General features: G+C 40.3%; 1 protein-coding gene across 1 annotated transcript; it reads right to left on the bottom strand.

Annotated features, from left to right (window-relative positions):
- FOXN1 (forkhead box N1) lies at positions 1–26,577 on the bottom strand. The gene is made up of 9 exons (XM_010160830.1): positions 26,481–26,577; positions 20,920–21,065; positions 18,742–19,230; positions 16,495–16,605; positions 10,473–10,600; positions 9,558–9,654; positions 3,392–3,599; positions 2,304–2,831; positions 1–269 (listed from the first exon to the last, which is right to left on the bottom strand). Exons 1-9 carry the CDS (start codon positions 26,575–26,577, stop codon positions 1–3), a joined length of 2,073 nt encoding a protein of 690 aa, XP_010159132.1.

Here is a 26,577-nt window from a genome sequence, read left to right as displayed (position 1 = left end):
TCACATTAGTGCTATAGGTTTGGATCCAGAATTACTTAGGTAGGCTGGAGACACTGTATCCAATTCCATAAAGGCAGAGTAGAGCGTGGTGAGCTGTAGGTCGGGCAGGTTGCTGTGTGGAGTTCCGTTCTGGATGTTGGCATTGCTGCTGCTGCTGTTCCCCATCTGGCAGTGAGAAGGGAAACACTGGGAAGACGTTGGGGATGATGAAATGAGAACTAGGGGATCCACAGCTAGGCTGTCATCCTTCAGCTCCTCCCAAAGGTTTCCTAGAATAAAACAATGTGGATTGGTTAAACTTTCTCTCTATATGCTTTTTGAAACATTTGTGTATGCTGTATGTGTATGTATGCTTCATCACTTGTGACAGAGAAAGGAACAGCTGTTTAGATAGTTATTGTCTCCATATTAAATTTAAATCTGGGAGACAACAGCATTAATGTAAGAAAATTATTTCACTTGATAATTGGCAAGATTCTGTTGTAAGCATATCCTTATGAAGCATAAATTCTATTTGAAAAAACCCACTGATTTTGAAAGGGGAAATTGCCTCTCTTACCTTTGTGAGATATGGAAGAACTAATGGCACTTTATGGGACAACTCTGCAAAATAATGTTACTTTACATAAGGACTTCTCCTGTTCTTATGATGTAGCATTATCTGAATTGCAAACTAAATTACTAGATGTGGGATTGACCTGACAAATCAAAAGATCTGAAATGTTACTTTTTTCTAACATGTACCAGAAAGTTTCTCCTGCTTCTGTGGCACGTGTGTATCGCAGGGCAAGCACCAAGTAAGGTACTGCAGGAGGGCTGTATTTTCATATTCATAATTGAAGATTCTTTAGGGAGTGGTGGTGGGAAAACTTTGCCCCAAACCTCTACCCACCACCTGCAGCTGTCAAATGGGTAATACTTAGCCCTTTTGCTAGGAGAAATTTGATATATTTGAAAAATTTTTTGTAATTTTTTTTTTTTAAAGTATATGTGTATATAATGATTTTGCTCCAAGTGTACAGGCCTTGTCTTAAGTCGTAGTCTCTAATCTGAGATTTGATAATTTTATAAAGAAAGAAAGTTAAAAACTTAGTTAAGCTTAAGTAATTTAAGGTAAAGGGCAAGGACAGAGGGAAGTTGGAATTGTATCAATTGTATGTTGGTGAAGCATACAGAATATTCACAGTACAAATGAGTGTGCTCTGGATGAATGGATTAAGTGGAAGGATGTTCAGAGAAATGAATGGAATGTGAGATCCAGCTGCCTGAAAGGGGAAGAGGCTGAGGATTCAAACAACTATGTTGTTAATCTTAGTAAAGGAATCTGGGCACGGCAGGGTTGCGGAATGTTTGTGACAATGCAGTAGCAAGACAATGGCATTCACTGAGTCACGTGGGTTATTAAGACTGTGCTTTGCTCTGTTTTTTGGGTTGCTTTGTGTACCACTTTGTGCAGGAAGGCAATTCTTCCATGCTATTTTGTGCAGCAAGAGCTTTACAATTTGGAACCCACAGGTTTTATTTGTTCTGTATACAGACATAAATATACACGTATGCACGCACATGAACTCAGCAATGGAGGTTTTTTCTTATTTTTGTACAGAAAGCTATGTTCTTAGGGTTCAAAATCCTGTCTGTTCAAAATTATCAATTATTTAATGTACACAACTTTACTGTCTGCATTATATGACTAAATATTTAAGAACACGCCCCAGAAAGTATAATTGTTCAGGGCATAGATTATGTGAATACGTGTGAAACTTCTGAAGGAGTAAATAGTGTTCTTTTGAGCAAAGATGTGGAAGGTGTTTGAATAAATCTTGATAAAGAAGAATGTTAACATGTTAATCCAATCAAAATGATTTCTGTTTGTGCTCCTTACATGATGGTTCTCTTGACATGCACCAAATAATTGTGCTTGAGTAGTTTTTTGAAAAATATGTCTGAATTACAAAATTATATTCTAAATACTGTATTGAATCTGCAGCCATAGTCCAGGCTAAACAGGGTTTTTTTTTAAGCTCTGGATGTAAAACTGTGGCTTTCTTGGGAAACTTTTTGAAGATACAATGCAAAATTCCATGTTGTGCAAAATAAAGTAATATAGTAATCTGGTCTTTCTAGCAGTGGCAAGGACAAGTAGTTCAAAAAGGACGAAACTCCTATCTTCATTCTGCTGGTGTTTGTTTACATTAATGCAGGATACCTTTGAAATTGGAAGGGAAAAAAAAATAGTGTTTGTGCAGGGTTGGGATGTGATGGAATAAGCCTGACTACATAATAGAAATACCTTCGATACCTACCTTGGAGATCAAAATCGGTCAGGGATGGATTAAGAGCATCGATGTCGTTGCTGAGATCCCCTTCCTGCATGAGCGTGTCCTGCACTGTCCTGGCTGTGGAGTGCTCCGTCAGCACCTTCATCCCGCAGGCCGGGGGGGTCTGAGCTGGCAGCGGCGAATCCTGAGTGATGCTAGGCTGAGTTCGGAGTTCACTCTGAGCCTCCCCAGAAGGAAAAAGGGTCTGGGGGTCAGGTGACTGTTGCATTAATGTACTTGAGATTTGAGGAAAGCCCTGTGGTGATGTATAGCACGCTGTTTGCTGCCCCCCGAGCAAATTTGGTAATGGGCTCTTGACATGTAGAGCTCCCGATGCGTGGATACTGTGTAATGGCTGTGGTATACCGGAGGAAAGAGAGGGATCGCACAGGGAATGGGACTGGACTGCCATCTGCCTGGAAAGGGACGCACTTGCAACACCGGTCGGACTGCAGGACATCATGGAAGACCTCAGCTTTTCACTTTTGTCGCCTATCAGTGTGTCCAGTTCTTCTACAAAACAAGAACAAAGTCAATGACTTATTTGGTCCTAACAGCCTTCATCTACATAACTTCCAGCTAGAATCTGAGGGTTGCTCAGGGAATGGGTGAGGGGAATGGCAGAAAAAAGTGCTAGGCAATATATGATAAGAACTCCGAAAGCTCAAGATGTTTTTCTAAATTATCATTGCCAAGCAAGTATGTAATAATTAGAATTTTTGTATTTGAAGGTTGGATACGTATCAGTTAATTTCAAATTTTATTCTGTAGTACTTATTTGGTGTTGTTTTTATCTTAAAGTTTACTGAGATGTCAAGAGAGAATGTTTCCTTGGGGAATCTTTTTTGTGCCTATTTGGAATCACTCTTGCAAAACCAGGTCTTATTTAATTCTGGTTTTTTGGTTGGTATGTTTGTGTGTGTTTGTTTGTTTTGCCAATCACTTTAACCAGGGAGAAATCTTAAACGCTTTCCTAAATCATATATAAATACTCTTCTACTTCTTGGTGCCTATTGCAAAGCAAAGTTCTGGGGACAACTGTTTGACAACTGAGGTGCTACCAAATTACTGACCTGGCTTTGCCATACTCTTCCTTACAGCAACGGGGTCTTTCCTCTTCCATTTCTGAAGCTCCTCCTGCATCTTATCAATTTTGGCTGGGTTCAGAGCCCACAAACAGCCTTTCCGAGAAGAATTGCCTGACTTGTTTTCTACTTTCTCAAAGCATTTGTTCAGAGATAAGTTGTGGCGTACAGAATTCTTCCAGCCATCTGGAGCTGTCTGGAAAAAACAAATCCAACCTGAGAATGGAATTTCAAGGGGGAAAAAAAGACCAAATATATTTCTTTATATTGACTGATGAGATTATAAGAAATGCTGTTTATACTTTCTGCAGTATGAAACTTGCATGTTAGAAGGAAGCCACAAGAATGTTACAGTCATGTTGTGCGGGAAGAGAGGAGTCAGGTAAAATAGCAACTGATCTTCTAAGCAAGAAGGTTGGCCTTGCCAGAGGGGCGGTGGGAATTTTAAGAGACTTTGCACATCACAGGAATGAAGTGTGTAAAGAATTGTATTCCGCAACTGTGAACTAACAGAAAATCCATTTAATCTTTTTTGGAACACCTAGTAACATTTCAGATGCTTAATTGAAGGACTACGTGCTGCTTGGACTCAAATGAAGTGTCCAGGCAGACTTCAAAAGAATTCTAGCAGGCTGCTGTAGGTGTGACTTTATATGCTAGCCAATTACATAAACAAATGCGTTCATCACAAGCCCTACAGATGAGATGCAGGTTTCTACATCTGATCACTGCCCTTTTTTTTTGCTTTGCGTTTGTTTTTAACTCAGTAGCAGAAGCTGGAAGGTTCTTTAAACTGAACAGTACATACAAGCTGCATTAGAATGGTTCCTCTATTTTTATGTAGGCCGTTTCTGATCAATGAGGAAAACAAAGTTCCTTCCTTTCCCTGAGGACAGTTAGCATTCAACTGCAAGAATGGAAATAAAAGAAAACCTAGTGCAAACCCTCTGTTTATATGATTTAATTTTTACAATTTTTTTGTTCCTGATTGCTTGTGAAAGAAATTTGAAAATTACTATTGCTGTGAGGGCTGAAGGGGGAAATACCCAGCAAAACGGTCATGCTCAGCTTCTGACGGGAAACGCCTGTCTGCTTGCTAGTCTGAACTATTGATCTTGAAGAAATGGCACTGTATTCTTTATTGCATATAAGTGTTTTCTGGTATTTGTTTATTTGATTTCACTAGTTTCTGCTTACTTAGTCATGCAGCCAGAAGGATACTGCCCATCACGTTACAGCTTTCTAAATTAGCATGCGCGTTCATATCGGAAGATTCCTATAGTAAATTCCTGATGTGCTACTTCCTTGCTTTTCTTTTGGTAGGCACTGTACCATGCTATTTGTTGCATATCCGAGTAGAACTGTCTTAGCTCATTGCCACTGCACTGTAACCTGAAAACAGGGGAGCAGGAAAAATTACTTGCTAGGTAATGGTAGGAATGCACAGGAGAAACCCAACCTCACTGTAACACATGCAGCTGCTAGTCCAGCTAGACTTCCCCTGCCATTGTAACACCAGTGAAAATATAAATTGTAGCTTTACCTCTGTCACTCAAGTAACGTTTTGTCCAAAAGGTCTGCCTTTGCAGCGATAAGAAATCTCAAGGGAGAGACTTCAGAGCTCATCAGATTATGAAGAACGATCCTCAGGACTAGTGTATGTGAGGCCTTTTGTCTTTTTTAAAAAAATTGATTTTGGATGCTTTTTCTTTTCTTGTTTCCAAATCTGTGTGTCATAAGAATTTAAAGAAACAACTCTCTGAAAGGTGGGTGAAGCTGTCTGTGTCACTACTGATTCGTGTTCATGGTTGCAAAATACGTGTTGTCATAACTGTTTGCATCAACCACAGAGAACAGTTGAACAGAGAGCATAAGAAATAGATACAATTATCCATAGTCTTTTTAAAGAGGTTAAAAATTAAAATTTCTTTTATGCGCATTAAGTTTCCTTTCCGTTCTTGTGCTTTATTAGTAGGGATCCTTCTCTCATAGAAAACCAGCTTTTCGATAGTTTCTCTAATTGCTGCCTAGTGTAACAGATTTCCTCTAAGACCATCCTTTATAAATGGACTTGTGTCCATTTTTGCTTTCACATGATACACCATGAATTTTTGTCCATACTTTGGCAGGAATTCTACTTTTATGAGGAATGTAAAATCTGGTCTTTCCTAGCTGCTTGTGAAGGACTGTATTGGGGGTCAAGGCATTAAAACCCTTACTGAAGAATTTGAGGGTCAAATTTAATCCTTGCTCTCTTCATTAAAAAAATTATTAGTTGTGGAAGTTAAATACATGTTACTTACTAAGAGACTCTTTTCCCTTCATAGCAGTACAGTTCTTACCCTTTTGGCCCACCTGATGTCAGCATTTCACTGTTCTGTTAGTCCCATAGGTGAGACAATGTGCATTTCTATTAAAAAACCAAGCCAACAACAGCAACAAAAAAAACCCTTTAAAAGTGAAGATGATGAATCAGTTTTTCTCCCTTGCAGATCATATTCAGGTTGCTTTCTGGCAGTTCCAAAAGTAAATAAAACTGTTCCTCCTAGGTGAGATGTGTACTTAGCGACTGAATAAGCTGACCTGAAAGAATATTCATGTTTCTTGCCCTGCACATGAGGATACATATCCCTGTCTCTGTATCTAGACAGGATAATTAGTGTTTCTGCTAAGCACCAGGGCAAATGGGAGTGGCATGTGTTTCTCAGAGGTTTTCAGAATGTGTGTGGGTGTAAACTGTGAGATAGTTTTAGAAACGTTAAGAGCAAAAAGTACGTGGATTTATTCTGGAGACCAATTCTGTCAGGAGTTGAACAGGTTCTTGCATTAAACTCGGTATCGCTGAGCAGCAAAAACCTGTCATTTACCTCGGTAGGCCCCGAAGGAACACTCGGGCAGCGTGTTCATGTTACGACCAGGTCGCCAGATTTTTAAGTTAACATTTGATTGTCGTTAACGAACTGAGCTTTGGCTACTGAAGTTGCTCTCGTTCAGTTGGAATCTCCTTGCTGTGGCTCGCTTCGGCCATCGCTGCGTTCAGCATAGCGGGGAAGAAGCTGTGTACAGTGGGACGCTGCAAGAGAGTACTTGCTGCTCTAAGTTCCCTCAGACCACAGACCTTTCTAACCTCCTGGACCACTGGCAATAACTCCAATTAACAAGATTAAAGCTTTCTGTTAGACTCACTAATCACTACAAAGGAAAAAAAAAAAGGATGACAAGCAAAAAATATTATTGTACAGACCCATTGATCCTGACCGCCTCTTGAAGTTTAAAGAGTTCAGTGATCTTGCAAAACCCTTTCTCTTTAAATCTAGGTCTCAAGAGAAGGGAGAGGTACATCAAAGAGTAATTCAACTTTAGCTGCGTAGATGTTTTTTTTTTTTTTTCCAGGACGTAGGAGTTGGATTGCTCTGTTTCAACTAGAAATGAGATCGTTGCATCATAGAAACTAAATTTGCTGTGGCAGCGAATACAAGTTAATTTGACTAGGCTTGTATCATCTAATGTCTCCCAGCAAGGTTCTGTGTACACTTGTACTCTGTTTCTCTCCAACTTAAATTGCTTCCCCTCCCCCTGTTGTATCCTGCTATTTAGTGAGTTCTAGTAGCAACAACACAGTGCTTTTTGCTGAGGTTTATATTACTGCTGAAGACTCTCTAAACATGGAGGATAGAGGATGTTGGTTTTTGCTATATATTGATAATTCTGTGGGCTGCTGTAAAGATGAGCGGTAGACAGGGCTTAGTGCCCGTAAGCATAATATTTGCTTGCTTATTCTCCCCTGCTTATTTTAAACATGTTGGGATGGAACTATTCAATTGTTTGCCTGTAAGTAAAATGCAAAAATAAAGCTGTTGCAAAATAGCGAATGTTCCAGTCGTCCCCCTGCACTGTTCTTTTTCTATAATGCATATGACAGCAGCAGCCTCATTCTCATCAACTTTTAAATTAATTAAGAAAAAGACATGAGGATCTGAAAAAAAAAAAACAACCAAAACAAACCAAAATACCAACCAAAAACGTACCACCAAACCCCACTCCCTGTGGAACAGGCAAGTTTTGATAAGTAAGGAGGGAAAAGTTTAAGATTTGGTACAAAAGTTATTTAAAGCTGTGGCAGAAATGTACCTGCTGTGCAGATGAGCATGTGTGCCCACACATCTGTAAGTGCACACCTGTTTATACACATTAACACACAGAATATCAGAGTATATGCAATAGACAATATTTACACACAGTACGGAGTTGAGGAAAGGATGTGTATCTCCCTAATGTTTCTACTGTGTCACAATAACTCCAGGACCAGGAAGGTGAGACCTGGCAAAGCCCCAGTCTTGTGTCCGAGGAATTCTGTGCGTGTTGGCAGCAGCAGCGTTTGCTTTGCAGGCTGCTGATTAATTTTATAATCGATTGTCTTGTAAGATAAAGGAGAATTCATTTCAGTTTGGTCTGATGAATAAACGTGGACGTGCCTGTCAAACTTATTTTTAATATTCCCACCTCTCTGCTTGAAACTCATGGAATTTTTCTGGAAAACAGTAATCCGGGAACAAGGTATTACTTTGCTGTAGATCACGATTTGTTTGTTATGCTAGGAAGTTCTGTTCTGCAAAATAACAATTTTAAGAGGTTGTGGACCAGGACCTTTTTCACAGTCTTCAAAATATTTTCCTTTGGATTATTAGTATTTCTTGCGACTTGTGGTAAATGCATGGAAAATAGAGTTAATATTCTGTTAGGGACAAAATACAATTTTGAATTTTGTTCATGTTATGAAAATGAAAAAAATTCCAGCTACTATGTTCTGATCATGTGCCAGTCTCCTTTCTTCCTTTCCCTATTTAGATTTATGTCCATCCTTAATTTCACCTGTGTTTAGCCTAAAAATCAGTTGCATCCCTCTGACTTAACCAAGTGCTTCAGATGTGTTTCAGCGGGTTATGACCAGTCATATTGTGATGGGATATTTCTTGAATTACGATGGTAGGTTACTTTAGGGTGTTTTAAAAAAAAATCTTGCTTGTAACAAAGCTTGTAACAAATAGTGGAGTAGCTAGTGATTCCTTTGGGAGGAAAGCTGGGAGTGCGGAAGTGTCATGGATCCCAACAGCTCTTACTTCATGATGATGTGTATTCTTTTTCTCTCATCACTGACAAGATCAATATTTTTTTGCAGGCATTAGTTATCCTCAGTATCCAAAACCATTGCAAAATTGCATTGGAACATTTCTTTTTAGTTAGAGTATCTTAATACAAATATTTCAATTGCCTTTCTGTAGCTCTTTTAAATTTGGTTCAACTGCTGCATGTTTATTTGCAATAGGAAACAGGACAGACTCATGTCGCTTTGTTTTTGTTCTTGGGCCTTGCAGTTGCAGGTCACCTGATCTGGACGTTTAGTGAGATGTTTTTGAAAAATCAGCAATAATAAAGCTCTGTGGTGAGCAGCAGTTGATGATTCTATTATAGCTCTTTTAAAAATCTTAAATGTAATCCTTCAGCTCTTGGATCATGTGCTGACTAATCTCTTTCCACTTACATTGCAAGTGCAAGAAACCATTCTCTTATAGCATGGATTTAAATTTCAATAGTATCTGCTGCAAACCATCCACCCTTACTTCGCCAACGTTGCTGTGTAATTATGAGCTTAGTACCATTTATCACATGTTACACTTTACTTTGTACAGTGCATGTAAGTGATGAAGCTGCCCAAGACAGATATCCCAGGTCCAGAACAGAGCAAGATGACCTTAACCTCTGCTTCCACATGAGTCTGGAGGTACTGTTGATGGCAGAGGAAGCCACAAGACCAGTTCTGCCTGTATTTGAGATCTGAGAGGAAGGAATGGCTGTGTTTTAAAAAACATTTATCCTTTTGGTGGGTTGTTAGTGAGGAATGGCCACTGTGATCTGCACAAACTAAAAGCTGGAAAAGTTCTTGGTATCCTTTTGTGTTAAAGATTGTCACATACCATGTTCACATTTCTGCCTAGGCCTAAAATGCTGGGTAGTCTGTGATCATGAAGGGATATAGCCTGTGCTTGATTTGGTACTGATCTGCTGAGGAATTATCCCATTTTGTAGGTTGAACCCCCTCCCTGCTGTCAGGTAAGCTGAGAGAGAGATTTCCCCTCCTCGCTGTGGAACTCACCTTAAAGTAAGGAAAGTGTTCCGTCATGAAATTGTAAATCTCGCTGACTGGCAAGCTCCCTGTCTTGCTGTTTTTGAGTGCCATGAAGATCAGGATGCTTGAGGGAGAGAAAGAGAAGTATGTTAGCCTGTTGTGCTGGACTTCTCAGAAGCAGCAAAAAGGACTGGTTTTCACAGTGCCTGTAATGATGCTGGCTTTCGCTGTCATGGCATGAATACCCGTGGTGTTTCAAGTTCCCACTCAGTTGTTTCTAAGCAATCTCCTTACGCTGCTTAACTGCTAGAGGTAATTCTCAGAGCACGTACAGAAGGTCCAACCAGGGTTTGAAGTAAAGTAATAGAAAGTGGCATGAAGACCACGGCCTTCAAACCCTGCTAGTGCGTATTTGTTTAAGGTTGTGTTTGAGTCTTGAACTGATAAAGGCCTCAAAGAGAATATCAAACTGACAGCCACAGAAGGTACAATTAAAATCTAATTGCCTGATCTACTTTGTTAACAGACTGCTATTTGGGGGCTAAACCTGTGTGGTGACTGGCGTATCTGATATGTTTTCTAGGTATTTCCTTGCCCTAGTAACTGGAGAAAATAAATAGTTTCAAAGCAGGACCTGGAAAAGACAGCTAAGTGTGATTAGTCTTGTGCTGATGGCATCTGAAGTACCTAAGACATTGTATGAGAGAAACGTCTAACTTTTGTGGGGGTGATCAAGGCTGTTCACATGCTTTGCAACATTTCATTTCCCTCTGCCTTGGCCCCAGAGTCTGGAACATCTTGTGATTCATACAAACAGGACAGAGCACACTGGGAACAAGACAAGTAAGAGTAAGCATGTTATTGCAAATTAAGCTGGAAATAGGCCATGGGTAAACAGTGTATTTCCTGTAACATTAGGACTTGAAAAAAAGATATTGTTACCTGTAGGAGTAGATGGGTTTGGGAAATAGAGGCTGCTGGGATTCTTGACTGCTTTGAGGAGCAATTCTTTGGTAAGGGTAGTGTGAAGAAGTAATGTAAGTCACAGGGTAGCTGCCTCCCGAGGGATACTGACGGTACAATAAAAGAGATATTACTTGGCTTAGCAACAAGCTCTCAAAAAAATTCCTAATAACAGTATTAAACTATTTAGTTCTGAGGATATTGTCCTCTGCCTACATTTAATAGTTGTTATGCCAAGTCAGACCTTAAGTCTTTCTAGCATGATACTGGAAAACATTCATATTGCTGTTGATGCTTAAGAAGTGGAAGAAAAAGGGCATGTGTGAGGAGGAACTCATTGGTATGCTGGCTGCTCCAGATCCTGCTGCAGTGTGTGTTCCAAATTGGAGTATGTAAAAAAGTACTTTATTAGTGTCTGCTATGCTACTGAGTTCTTGTGAAAAACGGGAGTAACTGTACCCTATTAGTTGTCTCCAGATAATTTGTAATTTTATAGACCTAACGCATATCTCCGTTCAGCCATCTCTTTTGCAGCTGAAGTATCTTAGCCTGCTCACTCTCCCCTAAATGTTGTGGTATGCAGACAAGTAAATTAATGGTGTAATTTTAGTTATGTAATAAAAAACCCCAGAAGAAAGTACTTCAAATGATGTGCCCCATAGAAAAATAAGCCTATTAAGTAAAGCCACTAAAAGTATAGGAAGAAACAGAGCCTTGTTTGGTTTTGTGTGGTGGTTGCTTTTCTGACTTTTTTTTTTTTGTTTGTTTTAGGTGAAGAGGGGTACAAGGCAAAAATTCCAAGTGTATAAAATGTATTCCCAAGAGAATAGCATGCCAAAGCATCCATTCAGCTTGTGTTACCAGGCAAGGCAGTAAAAAACCCAAACAACAAAAGCTTTATGGATGGCATCAGAATATCTGTGAAGTCAGTGTATTATTATAGACTAAGTTAGCAGTGTCATTCCAGGGGCCAGGAGACACTCGAGACATTTCTCATAGGTGCTTTGTTATTGCCTGGCTCGTGCTGAAGCTGTGAGCATATTCTCCGTTGTTTCCCTCATAGTCAGTGGCAAGAAACAGGCTTCTCCAAGAGCCTGGAAGTTTAAATGCTTTAACCACCATCTCAAGCAGCTTCTCTTTTCCCCCATAAAGCTAATAAGAATAGCCAGGACACCTAATGCATCCCTGCCACCCTCACCCCACCCCTGGAGACAAGCAGCAGAATGCTACTTGAGACTGAAATGCTAAGCCATCTCTCCAGCAGATCTCTAGGCCTGTCCAGCTCTCCAGACACACTAAAGAAAGGCTGGCCTATCATGCGATCACCATGATAGAAATATGCCAGTGCAAAAAAAAAAGGTGAAAGAGGGGAGATAATCCATATAGATAGTCTCGATTGCATCAGAGTTTCTGTAGGTTTGCACTCAATTTTTTAACACAGCGCTTGGGCACATAGTTTTCTTTCCCCAATTACAGTTTAAACCTGCTGGCAAGCAACTTTCAAGAACAAAGAAACACTACCCTGCTAAGGTGAGATACCATCAGTTGGCTCTCTGTGAGGCAAAGGCTCCCACTGAACTTGGAGCTCAGTGTGAGAGGAATTTCTGCCTCTTACAGATGAATCTTTCCCGGTGCCAGGGTTAGGGCATGGTCAAAATTAGGAGTCATGTCATATGTTATTAAAAAATCTACCTGCATGCCTTCCCTAGTACTCAAAGGTTGCTGAGCCCTATTCTGGGGTTTTACTGCTTAGCTCTAGAAGTCCTGTGTCATGAGGTTTTTATGGTTCCTCTGAATGATTATAATGTAGCTTTCGAGACTCGGGAAAAGTTCCTTGGTAATTAGTTTATACATCTCCTTGGTTTCTTACTGTCATTCCTATTTCTGGACCAATACCTTCTGTTGCTCTGTGTCTTTGTCCCCTTAAAATGCCTGTGGGAGGTTATCATGTGCTTGCAAAATGCTCATAGTTTATGTATCCTGGATTCTGACTCCTTTATTTCAGTTTCTCAGTAATTTTACTGGTTTTGCTGAGTTTTTGCCTGTTTGCTTTTATCTTTCAAACAGTAAACTGCCTGAAATGTGGAATAACGTACTGAATACACCACTTTGTTTGCTACAGTAAGCAGGGTGAAAGAAATGAGAGGCATGTGATTAATCACATTCTACCTTTTTAAACGAAGTACTGGGCAAAACAGCAGTAAGGTGATTTCCCTGTGCCGTTCTGTGCTGCCTGCTTTGTTGCTTTGTGTGTAAATTTTTCACCATGGCCAAAAACTCTGCAATTCATACAGTAATTTTGATTTAATTGGTTTAGTGGCTCTTTGAAAGGAAAAAAAAAACTAAGATGGGACTTGTGATGTCATCACCAAAGGCAAGAACTGGGTGTTTTAAGGATTATTTCTGTTTTATTGGTGTCATTATTCCTTTTTGAGGAAGCAGAGGCTGGGGAATGGTCTGGTATGACAGGCTTGAGCTGGTTTTACAGTCGCACAACTGGCATGAAAGGTGTCCGTGTTTTATGGTGGGTGGGTAAGTGACTTCAGTAAGTGTCTGCTACTTCTTTCAGGTCAAGAAGAAGTAATTTTTCCCATGAGTCATCATTTGTGTTGTGTCCAGCCAAGGGGAAGGTGAGGCCATTTTATCATTTGGACAGAATTAATGAAGGACTTGGTGTCTCTCATCCCTCTAATGAAAAGTGAGGCGTAGTTTGAACACCCTTCACTTCAGGCTAAAGGGCCCGTTCTCTTGAGTGCAACTTCCTAGTGATTTCAATTGCACTGCTTCATTCAAATTTGAAATGTAAAGTATTCATACTGGAGCTGCTGCATGCAAAAGATGTTATTCCACTTCCTCTCAGTCTTGAATCACATGTTCTTTCATTTCCCAGTATCTGATTATGGCACATGGGCAGCAATTCTGCCTGTTATGACTTTGGCTGCTTGTACCTATTGTTCTTTTCCTCTGAGTAGTAGAACGTGTTGCTGTACTTTTACTGTAGTAGCATTAAGAAACACAAATATTGAAAGGTCTAACAGAAACCTGCTGCATGGAAGAGATCTGTCACAGTGCCAGCCTGCAGGTGGATGGAAGACTTTCCTCTTAGCGCTTGTTGTATCTTGCCCAGCAAGTCCCAGAAGGTGGATTTCAGCTTTAATTTTGTAGGTTTTTTGAGGGCGGTTAATGCCAATGTATAGTAATAGTACTGGTATCAAATCAGCCGCGAGAGGGAAGGGTTGCCTGCTTCAGAATGGATAAAGAAATTAAAAATCCTTCAAATGCATCAAGAGCTAACTGGAGTTCCTGCTCCAGCAACACACAAACTGACATTTATACTGTGTGTGAGACGCATGGTGCCGTGGCACATCCACAGTGTCTGTACTGCAGTCCCAGTGAGAAACTAGTTTATATTTGCAGCAGAGCTTTTGTGGCAAGTTAATCCTTCATCTGGGACCTTTTCCTTCTAAAAAAACAATACACCTTCTGAGTTGGGATGGCAGGGTGGTATCACCTTTATGTGTATTCTTTGAATTTTATTATTACCTTTTATCACTTCAGAGTTTTAGGCTAACAAGAATACCCAAGTAAATTAATTATGATAGTGCTGATAAGAACTTAAGAGATAATTCCCTTTTTGTCACATTATAGGGGGAAAAAAATTCTGGCTAGTGGAATTCTGGAGTGATGGGTAAAAGAAGAAGCCAGCAGTGAGATTATTTTCTAGCCGTATTTCCTGACTCAGTGTAGAACAGCCTCTTTCTGTCATCTGTGCCTTCTCACAGCTCTCTAGCATCTGTACACTTCTGAAGCTTTAGAAGGCTCCCCGCTGAGGACAGTCGGTACAAAATACCCTCAATACTGAAACTAATTGAACTTCAGTACTAGCTGCATCCCCTAAGCAAATTGCTCTGTCCTTGTGCAGCACCCAGCTGGAGAAGAACCTCTGTGCCCCTGACTCCCTAAGGTGATGCAGATACAAAGTCCAGTGAGTGGTGAGGGGCTGGCCACAGCCGAAGGAGCAGGACAAGAAGGATGTCCATAGAAGGCACCCGATTTTAGAAGCTTACTTCATGCAGGGTTGGTACTTGAGGATGCTTATTGAGCTGCCTTGTCATGCCATCCTGCTGACCGTGTAAACTGTCCTGGACACAAGAAGTTCCAAAAGGCCGTAGAAGTCCCCAAAGCTCTCCAAGTGATTGATACAATTAGTTCCTATTTTATTCCTCCCTGTATCTGAGGGGTTCTGTACTGTAATAATGTGACACCTTCCTTTAACTTTCAGTAGATGGGTGGGGGATTTATAAGAAATGCACACTTAAAAATATAGAAGTCCACTACTGAGGTACGGAATACTTTCATTCTTCCTTAGTAATGTCTTACAAAACTCTAACAAATGAAATTCCTAAAAAGTGTTCTGTGACAGATCATTTAATTTTATCAATGATCATGAAATTCCAGCGTTTACCTATTCCTGTTCTTTATGGTCATTCAGCATCTCTTTTCAGAGATGACTTCAATTTCCTCTTAAAGAAAACAATGCCAAAAAGAACCTTTCTTTGTCCTCAGGAGCGACTAAACCCTGACGATGAATGGCATGATTACGAATTCAATGACTCAGACTAGTAACACCATATGAATTAACAATCCCAAGGAAATATCGTATGGTGACCTGTTTTCTGTTTTCCTTGCAGTTTTAAATCACTGCTATTAGCCACATCTTTTATACTTCTGGAGCAAGTTGAATGAGATGGTACAGTTGATTCCACAGTAACAATCAGCAGTCACTGGGACCAAAGGAGTTGTAACTCAAGTGAGAGCTTTATGTTCAAATATTTTATATCTATGACTTTACTGCAAGTTTAATTTAATCCAGTTCTAATGGTTGGGAGTTTTGGGAGTTGTGCTGTTTTTGCATATAGATTTCTGCCTATATGTCTGAAAAATCCTCATTGCCTTAATCTCACCTTAAATAGGTTTTGGGGGGCTTTTGTTTGTTTTAAGTAAGGTGTTTCGAGCATATTTTTCTCTCCTTGAATGTCTGTCTTACTGAATACATTGCAGATAATTGAGCATAAAAGAAGAAAATTTCAATGCATTAACCACCGTTTCTATCTAAAGGAAATTATTTAGACATTTCAGAGTCATGAAAATGGCTTTGTGTCACACTCACCCTCCCTCTCTGCCAAGTTTTCAAAGCTCAGCAGACTACACTCGCTAACCTCTACAAATATGTGCTAGGATCACATTTAAGATGAAGGCAAATCCATATGATTTTACAAAGATACTGTGTATATACCGCATTGAAAGTATGAACTGACATGTATTCAAATGAGATCCAAACACGAGAAAAACAAGGTGTCGGTCACTCCTGGGCATTTTTAGTATGAACAACATAGTTACATTATGGAAGAATGACCTTAATATGGTGCATTCTCATGCATCAGCAGCATTATTGTCAATTATGCTTCAGCTGAATAATCTTTCCCTGGGGATGATGTAATAGTCAAAAGATTGCAAAAGAGATGTGTGTGCCATCATGCACAAGGAAAGCAAGCATCATCTTGCTGTTGACATTTTGCTTAAAAAGTGTTCTGCTATGTTTGATCTGAATTTGAAGTATATGGTCACTTATCTTTAATTTTTTATTCTGAAGTTAAAGCACAGTTAATTCCCTGGGATCCTGAAATGCCAACAGTTATGTTAATAATTTATCTGGTTTCAAAGCCAGTTTTATTGAGCATAATGGTGAAAGTATAAAGAAACAATACCAAGATTCCATTTTTACAAGTGTTTTTTTTCTCTTATTCTGGATGACCATTTTAAAATGCATTTAGATGTGGTTCTTTTAAGATCTCAAACAAAATGTGTGTATACAAACATGGCCCCACAAACACAAATTTAGCATGTATCATTTCATCTGCCTTTTTGTATCATTACCATAACTACTGCACCATGATAGTGCTAGAAACACGAGGGATTTTGGTCTACATGTGGTACTGACCTGATGGAAAGGATGTGAGGGGCAATACATCTGCTGCACTTGAGGCTGATAGCAGTACAGACCAGGCTGCCCTTCCAGTGGGGATGTCCTAAGCTTCATGTCTGAGTCCGGCTAGAAAATATTTAAGGAAAGAGTTACTAGAGAAAACACCTGAATTTAAAATAGAATAATTCTGTTAGTTACTATTCTGGTCAGTCTTTCATTATACTTCCTACTTTTTTGGACTTGTTTCTGTCAGAGTGTGTGTTACATAGAATTTGTTTTATGTTCTAGTAGTAAAAATAATGTTTCCTGCATTCGTGTAATTACTCCTTTAAAAAGGAACACAAAGAGCCATTAAAAAAATGTTGGTTTCTGTATCTTTTTTCACTCCATACACAAACTGCATACTCCAGCTTTCATTCCCGAGCGTGCATGTGTGTCTGTCTCTCCTTTTCGTACTCCTTGATGTTATCTTGCAGACTGCCAGTGCCTCAAGCAGACGCTGGCGTTTTGTCATCGGGGGTGAGGTCTATAACGCACAGGGAAGAGGTGGCAGAGCAGAATCGAGCTAGGCTGACTACTGAATTTGATCAAGACGTAGGAAATACAGTAAGAATGTGATTTATTCCTGCAACTGTGGAAATAAATAGATAAGTTGATAGAGTCTTAATTTCTCACAGGTCTGCCCAGCTGCCTGTCCTGGGTTCTACAGAGGGCTTGAGTCTGTTGAGGGCTCAGGCTCCTGGGTGCTCAGTGTTGCTGTCTTGGTTAGAATGCTGCGTGCACCCTGCGGTGTGTGTGGCAACACTGGCTGCTTTAGGTGCAATTCCAACAACATGCGTGCTTGAGCAGAGAGCGGGGTAGAGCTCCAGCTGGCAATTAACAGTGCAGGGAAGGGTCTGTCTTAAGCAGTGTCCTTATCCATGCATCTGGTGACTGACTTCAGGTTCCTTCCCCCACTTAACACGATGGCTGGGAATTCTGAGAGCGGATGTCCTAGCTGTTTTCTTATTTCAAGGGACTAGCGGCACTTCTGTCTTAAAGCAAGACCCTCAACATCTTTGCGGTATAGGTTAGCTTAGGGGTATACATTAGACTCAATTTGATATCCTGGCACCAAGCAAATGCCACATCCAGTGTTAATAAATATTCATGCTGTTTTGGTGACCATCAGATGAAGTTTTCTTCAGAAACACCAGCTTGTCAGCAGCGTGTAAGCCATTTCAGGGCTTTGATGTTTTATGTGACTGAACCAGTGGAACATTAACAGGTAGCCAGTCGTTTCCTGAGTAGTCATATGTGGTAAAGGGCTTCTGCAGTGCGACCTTTACATTCTCTCTATCTTGCAGCTCAAGGATTTGGGGAGAAAATTAGAATTTTTTTCATCAACTTCTTACAGGTTTTGCATCAAACTCATCTGACCTAGGTGATTATTTATGCAGGAAATAAAGAGATTTAGATCTGTTTCCTCCTTAACCTGAATGCCTTCAATCCCCAGGTATGTAGCCAGACAACATCCCGGTAAATTGTCTTAATCCAATTAGGATATTTTTTTTTAACCCCTCTTTCTTTTGGTAACCCTCTAATTCTTTGCCTGACAGCAATTTCGAACCAGTGGTTAGGGCCCTCTCCTGGCAGATGTAGTCATTGTTTTTGCCTGCACTAGATTATGAAGATACGCTTTACACTTTGGATCACAGCAGAGATACCTTGTGGAGATACCGGAGGGTAATTTATCTTGCTTTTCAGGGATCTCTGTGCTGCCCTAAATATGCTGTCGCCTCTATTCAGGATGTGAATTACCCCAGGTACCTTTACGCTGCACGTAACACAGATCTTGTATTTAATTTAAAGTAGTGCTGATGTCTTAGATTTTCTCTTCTATTTGTGTCAAGAAAAATGCAGGTCAGCAGAGGACATGTAAGAAATATAACACACGTGTCCTTGTGCTTGAAAAATACTGTTTTGTGAACTATTGTCCCTTGAAAATACTCTGTTGCCAGGAAGAATTTGGATGTTTCGGATTCATGTATTGTGTCTAGTGGAAAATCCTTTGTCCTCATGCATCTTCCTGAGGACTGTTTTTGGGTAGGGTAAGGCCATAAAATAGCGGACTTCCACAAATAAATATAGATGGGTATCCTCAACTCTATCCTGCCACTTGACGAGACTAAATGTCCATGAGTCATATTAAGAGATAAGGAAATCATTACAAAAGTATATTTTTGCCATTGAAAACGGGGGAAAAAAGGAAAAAATACTGACCATGGCTTGTGAACTGTGATCTTGACCTGTGGTGCTGTACTGGAGGCTGTTACACCATGGCTGTTCTGTGGAGATGTTGGGAATATGTGTAGGAAATGACTCTCGCTCGTCAGGACCCGTAGACCCTGGTAGACCCTCAAAACCATTTTTGAAGTGTGACCCTTCTGGTGGGAGGGCTTGATGTGCTTCCTGGAAGACGTCTTCGCTGATCTGCCTCTTGTAAGGGTGAAAGGGGTTTCTGCTGCTCTTGAGAAACCTGTCGTAATTTCCTACAGTGCTTTCCTCGTAACTGTACCGTCTGAATTTTTCAGTGCTGAAAGACGCTTTAAATTTGTTCTTGCCACAGTGAATTCCTTGGCTTGTAGGGTACCTCCCATGGATCTGATCCTGGGCTGGGGAAGCGGGGCTGGGGCTGTGAGAAGACTCGGAACTCCTCCTTTCTGTCCTGCCGTCTGACTCATACGGTTGGCAGTTGTAACTGGGATTATCCTGCAAGGAATTATTGGCATTTTTTTTAGGATTAGTATGAGCAAATATTTTATTATTTTCATCGTTTGCAAAAGAAGTACATTAACAATATATCACTGATGAGAAGTATGAAATTACTACTCCTGGCCACCTCCGTGCAGCGAAGCCCTAAAAGATCTAAAGGGTTTTCTGGTTACTTGGTATCCCAAACTGTTTGAAAGTAAATTAATAAATGCACTGAGAAGACTGAACTATCTTGGCAAAACAGGATGTCTTAGGTAACTATTGACTAGTTGGTCTGACAGTTTCAGGGAAAAGGTGATGTATGATCGAGTGACGAAAGATTAAATGACAGGAATATGATAAGTGCAAGTCCTGTCATCTGCAAGTGTAGTCAAATAAGCTTGATCTCATTCTCTGCTGGTGTGACGAGCTGCCAGATATGTTGCTAGTTACATCACTTCCTTTCATTAGAGTAGGCACACTCATTCTGCGAGACAGATAGGCTCTAGGCAGACACTAACCTTCTTCCTGTCTCATCTCCTCCCTTCCCTTTTGCACTTTAGCCAAAAGAAAATAGCAGCTACTGAAGTGCTCTTTCATCTAGAAGAGAAAGGCTTAACAAGAACTGGTGTCTGGATCCTGAAGCTGAACACATGCAGCTTAGAAATTATGCATATTTTCCCTGGCATCAAGGATGAGTAACAACCTGGATGCCTTCTGAGAAGACATGCTTCAAGAACAGGTTATTGTGTTCAGGGATGGGGAAAATGCCATGTTCTGTGTTACACAAAATGTGGTTCCTTTCCTCCTTCCCCCCACATCCAAGTCAGTCTCGCAGTATTTTAGGAGAACAGGTAAAGGAATATACCCCTTCATGGGAGAACCGGATTCAAAAAGTCCCAAAGGGAAATTAGCATTAACCCCAGTGCTTTCTGCTGCGTGTAACAGCTCTTTTCATTCATTTGCACATGGATCTGTGTGTCAAAGCTACTGATGTTTTGTTCTGTCATGGATTCCTGCAGAAAGCAAGTCTGACCTCACGATGGTTTTGGCTTCTCATATGAACACAAACTCACTCGGTTTGTAACTTCTTAATTCTTACTTCGTCGCATTCCTCTAGAATTTACACCCCCACCCTTTAGTTATATAAAGCTGTATGAATGGCAGTGCTGTCAGTTCTCCACCTGAATTTTCATAACAAAACTATGACAATGGTTATTTTGCTGCTGTTTGATGAAAAACAATGTTCTCAGTAGTATTTTTGTTATGAAAGGTAAACATTCTGAATACACAGGCAACAGGAGAAAGATCGCTTTATTTAATAAAAGGGTCCCAAGGAATTCTGAAGTGCTTGAAGGTATCCTCTACTGACAGGGAGTAGACAAAAAGGTTCTGATGTCTCTGTCTGCTTATTTATTTATTTTAGAAACAGGATGAGAGTTACTTTCAATGTAACATTTTTACTGGATTAGTAGCTAGGTGGATTGCCTGGTTTGTTTTTAAAGAAATAGGATTTTTAAGCAATCGAATAGGAAATTCAGAAGTAGCTCAAAAGAACTACCCAGGTTTCTACTCCTCGAGAATAAAACTTGCTGTGTTTACTTCGATATGGTTCAGTATGCTGAGATTTAGTACAGCAGCTGCTGAATATTGCATCTGAACTTGTGCCTTTGGGGAAGGAGAACAGAACTGGGCCATCTTACTCACCGTTTGCTGAACTGGGGATACTGAATCCCCCTGTGTCTTCATGAGGTCTTGTTGGTCCCTTTCCAGAGTGTCCGACGAAGAAAATTTAATATTGGATTGATCTTGGAGCAGTGAAACCATTACAAAATCCACGCCCGGTAGAAATGCTGTTAAGACAAAATCAAATTACGATAAACATTTTCTAAAACTTAAACTGTAAACGAAACCGTCTTGCTCTGTCTGTGCAGATGACTAGACAGCAGTAGCTACGCAGCTGGCCAATATCCCATCCTGAAGAAGGCCTAATACACTTGATTTCTTCTCTTTTTTAGCTCTTACAGTTGTTTTCTTCTTTGTTTTTACTTCTTAAAGAAATGTTCTGTAGGTGCAATTACAATAAAGACACAATAGAGAGTTTACATAGATTTACCAAACCATTTTTGTAAAAATAAGTCATTACTTTGTTATCTGTAGGTTCATAAGTTAATGAAAACCTGTTGCTTTGGGGTTTGCAAATTTGGCAATATTGCTGTAGTGAGACGTTGTAATATAAATGCACCCCAGCTGCTTTCAGTGGGACGATATAAAAGTTTTTTTCCTATCATTACTTAGATTGACGGTTACCACAGACTCATATTTTCACTTTTGCTTTTTTATTAGTACCAATCCCTTCAGCCTTTTTGTTCTATTTTGCATGATTCAACATATCTGAGATATGTAAATAACTTCATCATTGCATACCTATTTTTGTTAGCTGTATCTCCTCTCAAGTTCCCAATCTTTGATCTCTGGATATATGAGACACATCTGATGGTGCTCTTCAGCTTAAGAGAAATAAATTTAATCTCTAGTATATTGGTTTTTTCCCAGTCCTTGTTCACTGTCACCATACAGTACAACTACAAAAGAACTTCCATCCTCTCCTTATGTCATGCACATATCTCTGCACCAAGTGTGTCCCTGTCTAAAGATGCCTTGTGTCCGTAGTTTAGATTTCAGGTGTGCACACTGGGGGGGAAAAAGCCATTTTACTTCAAGAGTTAATTTCCAACTCTCTGCCACGTGTTTAAATGGCTGTTAGGTAAATAACTAAGGGGTTTATTTGGTTTGGTTAACAAAGCTGTATCACGTAAAAACACGGAAAAGCTTTTTTTCCCTTTTAATTGAAAGAGCAATTTATATTTATGATAAGACTGCACTGCCTGAGGGGATTAAGCACAATGGGGCTTGGAAATCAGTGTGAGACATAGAGTAGTATATCAGGAAAAAAGGATATTAGATGAAGTTCAGAAATGTCTTGGTTGAAGACTCTTCTCCCAGGAGCTCAACTGGAGGCTGATGAGGAGCTATTACATCTAACAGAAGCTTATCTTGAAAGATGCAGGTGGGAAAACACGACTAGGAAATATATGTGTCTGTCTATTTGTGTTCCATGCTGTCTGCCCTCTTGGTGCTGGTTTCCCACTTATCTTCAGGTTATACAGAGCTGTGCCTGACCTCTCTTTTATACTGCAGTTTTTCAACCCAGCTGCCTAATTTGTGGTCTTAAGCATTAGAATTTCATTAGAAGCTTCAGTATGGTTAGGGTTCTTGCCTAATGGCTTTGGCATTGCAAGAGACATTTGACAAACGGTCACAAATAAAGAAAAAGGAGGAGCTTGTTTTCTAGAAAATCAGATTAATGAAAATAATAAGAAAATAAGTAAGTCAAAAAGCTCTGACTGCAGAGTATAACAATGCCTGAAAGTTTTCTGTTCTCATTATGTTTACTGTTGGGATGTGTGACAGAGCCAGATAAATGGAAGCACTATCTAAAGGGTTAATTGAACAGGTCAGAAAGGTCTGGCTCTGCTTGCTGAAGGCAATCAGACTTCCTTTCTGAAAACAAAGTGAATGCACCACGGCTATTTGGACAGGCAATACAAAAGGTCAGGAAAAGCAAATTATTATTGTCCCTCAAAGACTTTTGTCAGGTTCTGTTTATGAGTTTCATTTTGCTGTCTCATGGAGGCTGGTAAGAAAGGAGAAGTCCTACTGCTATTTTAATACTATAAAAAAATCCCTCCCATGTAGTCAAAGTGGTCTAGTGAATAGCAAATGGGAAGCAGTCTTGTACCAAACCAAAGTTGAGCTGATAACCTGCACGCTGAGGTGCTTATTTGATGCCTTTGTCGAGAACTCATTGCAGAGGCTTCTCCCATATGGGAAAAAGTCCCAGGTCTACGATCACAAGTGCTGTTTTCAGTTTTCACCTTAAGACTGGCACCACTCTTCATCAGCTCAGGAATAGCTGCCTCTCCAAGTTATCCTTATCCTAGAAATGGCGAGCTGTGGGTTTGTCTTGCTGGGAGAGAACATCCTCTGGCCATGTACTTCTGACTTTCTCATTTTTTTTTCCTTGGAGTCCAAACTTCTTGCTCCAAAAGCCATTTACAACTTTACTTTCACAGATAGGCATCACAGCAGGATATGAATACGGATAAGTAGAAACTGCCAAATCAACATACTGAGAAATCTTTGCTGTTGCTGTTGTTTAAACCTCATTGTTTGTTTTTAAAATGGCCCTTAGAGACACTAACTTTATTTTGTAAAAAGAATATATAACAAGAAAACCAAGCCAAAACCACTTTGCATTGTTAATATAGACTTTAGCAAAGAGAAATCAGATCATTTACTGACAAAACTTCTTTAAAAGAGAAGAAATTATGGTCAGTGGAGGTTGTCAATAATCAGGATTACAATAAATCATTTACAATAAACTGTTCCAGGGAGACAGAGAGCTTAAGGAAATTGCGGGTTGCCGAGATGTGGGACGTGTTAAAGGAAACAATGATGCTTTGATTTGGAAACAGGTATCTGATTATCCCAGATGTAGCTGGAACCATTTCTTCCCAGCCCATGTCATTTTTACTTTTGTAAATGTTGCGTGACAACCCTAGGCTCCTCTGATAAGATAACTATCTTTGAAAAAAGCAAGCAGTGAGAAACTGTAACCTCAGCTGAGCGTTTGGATAAGCAAGGGAGCAGCAGCTGATCTATTAGCTCTGCATGACTGGAGTCCTGTGGCAGCAGGCCATAGTTTAAACAATTCCTGGTTTTGTGTCTTTTCTGGATGTTGGAGGGCATTTTGCCGGTGATACACTTAACCAGAGCTCGGCACGGGGCCGCCTCAGCAATCCAAACTGCTCTAAACGCTGTATGTTACTGTAAATGCCCTCTCCATCCCTTGGGGCTGAGATCAGTTTTCAGGAGAGGAAGGTGTGTTTGGATGTTCCCCAATTCCTAATTCATTCTGCATGCATGCCCTAGGCAGCTCACTGATCCTCGCTTGACACTGCCTCGTGTGATCTGCTCTTCTCTGCCCCCTCCCCAGAGCACTAAATCATCTTTTTCCTCTCCACATCGCATTGATGTTTCCCAATGCAAGGAAGAAGTAACTACTTGGGATTTTTTCTTTCCTGAGTCTTTTATGAGAAGGGAGCCAGAGAAGCCACGAGGTTTTAGAATTCTGCTTTTCATCTTAGAGTTAAAAATCTGCCCCTCAATAATATCAAGTTCCAAATATTGTAAAGAGACGAAAATATTGTGACTAACACTTGCCGTGTATACAGGAATAATTCTACGTGTAATTATTTATATGGGAAACTTTCAAAGAAAAGGGATTCATTAATGAGAATCAGAAATCTATGTGGCTTACAAGGAATGCAAGACCTCCTTCCTAAGCCTATTCCAGCAGACTGACACCGAAGGTTGTGCTGGTGAGCGCTAGGATTGGTTTGGTGATCTCTAACATCCTTGTCACTAAGGTTTGCCCTATTTTTAGGAGACGTTTTCAGGAGCAGGATTTCAACCTGCACAGCACTGAACTCTGGTTTAGCCACATCAATTGCTTCCTGCTTCCATCCTTCCCTTTATAGTGTGTATTGAACCATAATTATAGGATACTTGAATAGCTTTTACAGAGCTAAGCTCTGTATTTGCTTCTCTTCTGAACTTAGATCTGTCTGTGAGTCTTCGTTTAACCTAACGATGCTATTTTTGCTTTCTTATTCAAGGATTCTGAGCTCAGTTCTCTTACGGCTAACGAGTGGGTACTGCCCACATTTAGCTGGCTCTGGAAATAACTTTTGCATGTTTAGTGGGAGCATGTGGAAAATAACCTCAACTCATCAGGGCCGGAGCAGGGATAACCTCGCGTATGGGTGAAAAAGGTTTGCAACCACGAGACCCTTTCCGCATCACGTTACATGGGGTGTGTTTGCACCCTCAATAGGAACCCTTGGGGAGAAGAGCGCTGCATTACAGCTGGCCTGATGTTACGTCTCTCCACGTGGATCAATTCCTATGTAATAGTTATTCTGAGAGTGATATAAATAACCGGAATGTTCCAACATTCCATGACTTTACGTGTGGGTAGTTTGTTTTCAGAATTCCACAGAAGTGTTGATCCTACTCAAGTTGATCTGGTTGTGGAGTAATTCCATATGAGTTTGGGTTTGAGATTTGTTGTGTGAACTGCCACTTGCCTAGAATAATGATGAACTTGATAAATCTGACCAGGGACGTTGTCAGGTGGGGTGCTTCAGGGTTTCGGATTAACTCTAATGTCATTCATTATATTCATTAGAGATTTGTGAGAAAGTAAATCGGTTGATGACATCCACATGGTAGTAGTAAATTAAGATTGTGCGTTAAGACAAATATTACTGAAGGGAATTGGGTGCTAGAAACACGGTGGCATTATGAAATAGCAAGAGATGTAATGACAAATGGAAAAATGGTGAAGCAGCAGCTCGGCTCTAGCAATTCTCTGAGAAATTTAAGAGTGATACACAGCGTAGTGGTCTGCACTAACATAGGCCATTAGGAAGTCTCCAAAAATTTCTGGTCACCTCCACCAAAGTCCTGAATTCACGTAAGAGAATGATGCCATTTTTTTATGACAGCATTCCTGAATTGTCAGGGTTTATTTCTTTTCCTTAAGGGCTGCGTGTAGGCAAGGCTGAACACGAGTGATCACCGTGCGCTGTGTAGAGACTCAGGGTAACTGCCCCATGTCCAGATGTGCTGTCAGGCAGGAGTGGTTAGGAGCCCTACAACATCCAGGTGCTTCCTGGTAGGTGGAGAGAAAAGGGAAGTGTTGGCAGCCGGATTTTAGTCTGCCATAGGTACACATTTATAAATACTACAACTACCTGTATAAACGAACTTTAGAAGAAAAAAAAAAAAAAGAGGCAGGCAATTGTCCTAAATCTTTTGTATGAAAAAAAACCATTTTAAGCAGCAGGTCCAGGGGATTTCCTTGCATGGCTGAACACAGCAAAATACACAGGCAGTGTTACTATCACTGCAGCCTTTAGTCCAGGTTCCCATCCTTACTTTGACACCTGAACTTTCCTTTTTTGTTTACATTTAATCCTGCATCTGGCACTTCTGACACCAGCTGTGAGGAAGGAGGGACATGACTGTCCCTGCAGAGACTTTGTGATTTATAACCTTTTTTTGTTATGTTGTCTTCTTTCTCGTGCTGAAACGTGCTTGGTCATTTCTCATTCCCCAGTCATTCCAGACCTTTGGAATACCTGCCACCCTTCCTTGAACAACGTCTGCTCCTGCTAACACCTTTTTGGGATGGGAGGACCAACACTGTGTGTAGTGTTCAAGACGCAGGCACGCCAT

The sequence above is a fragment of the Eurypyga helias genome, unplaced genomic scaffold (genome assembly GCF_000690775.1).
Source record: "Eurypyga helias isolate BGI_N326 unplaced genomic scaffold, ASM69077v1 scaffold25481, whole genome shotgun sequence".
Taxonomy (NCBI): Eukaryota; Metazoa; Chordata; class Aves; order Eurypygiformes; family Eurypygidae; genus Eurypyga; species Eurypyga helias.
This window is presented reverse-complemented; position numbering and strand designations above follow the sequence as displayed.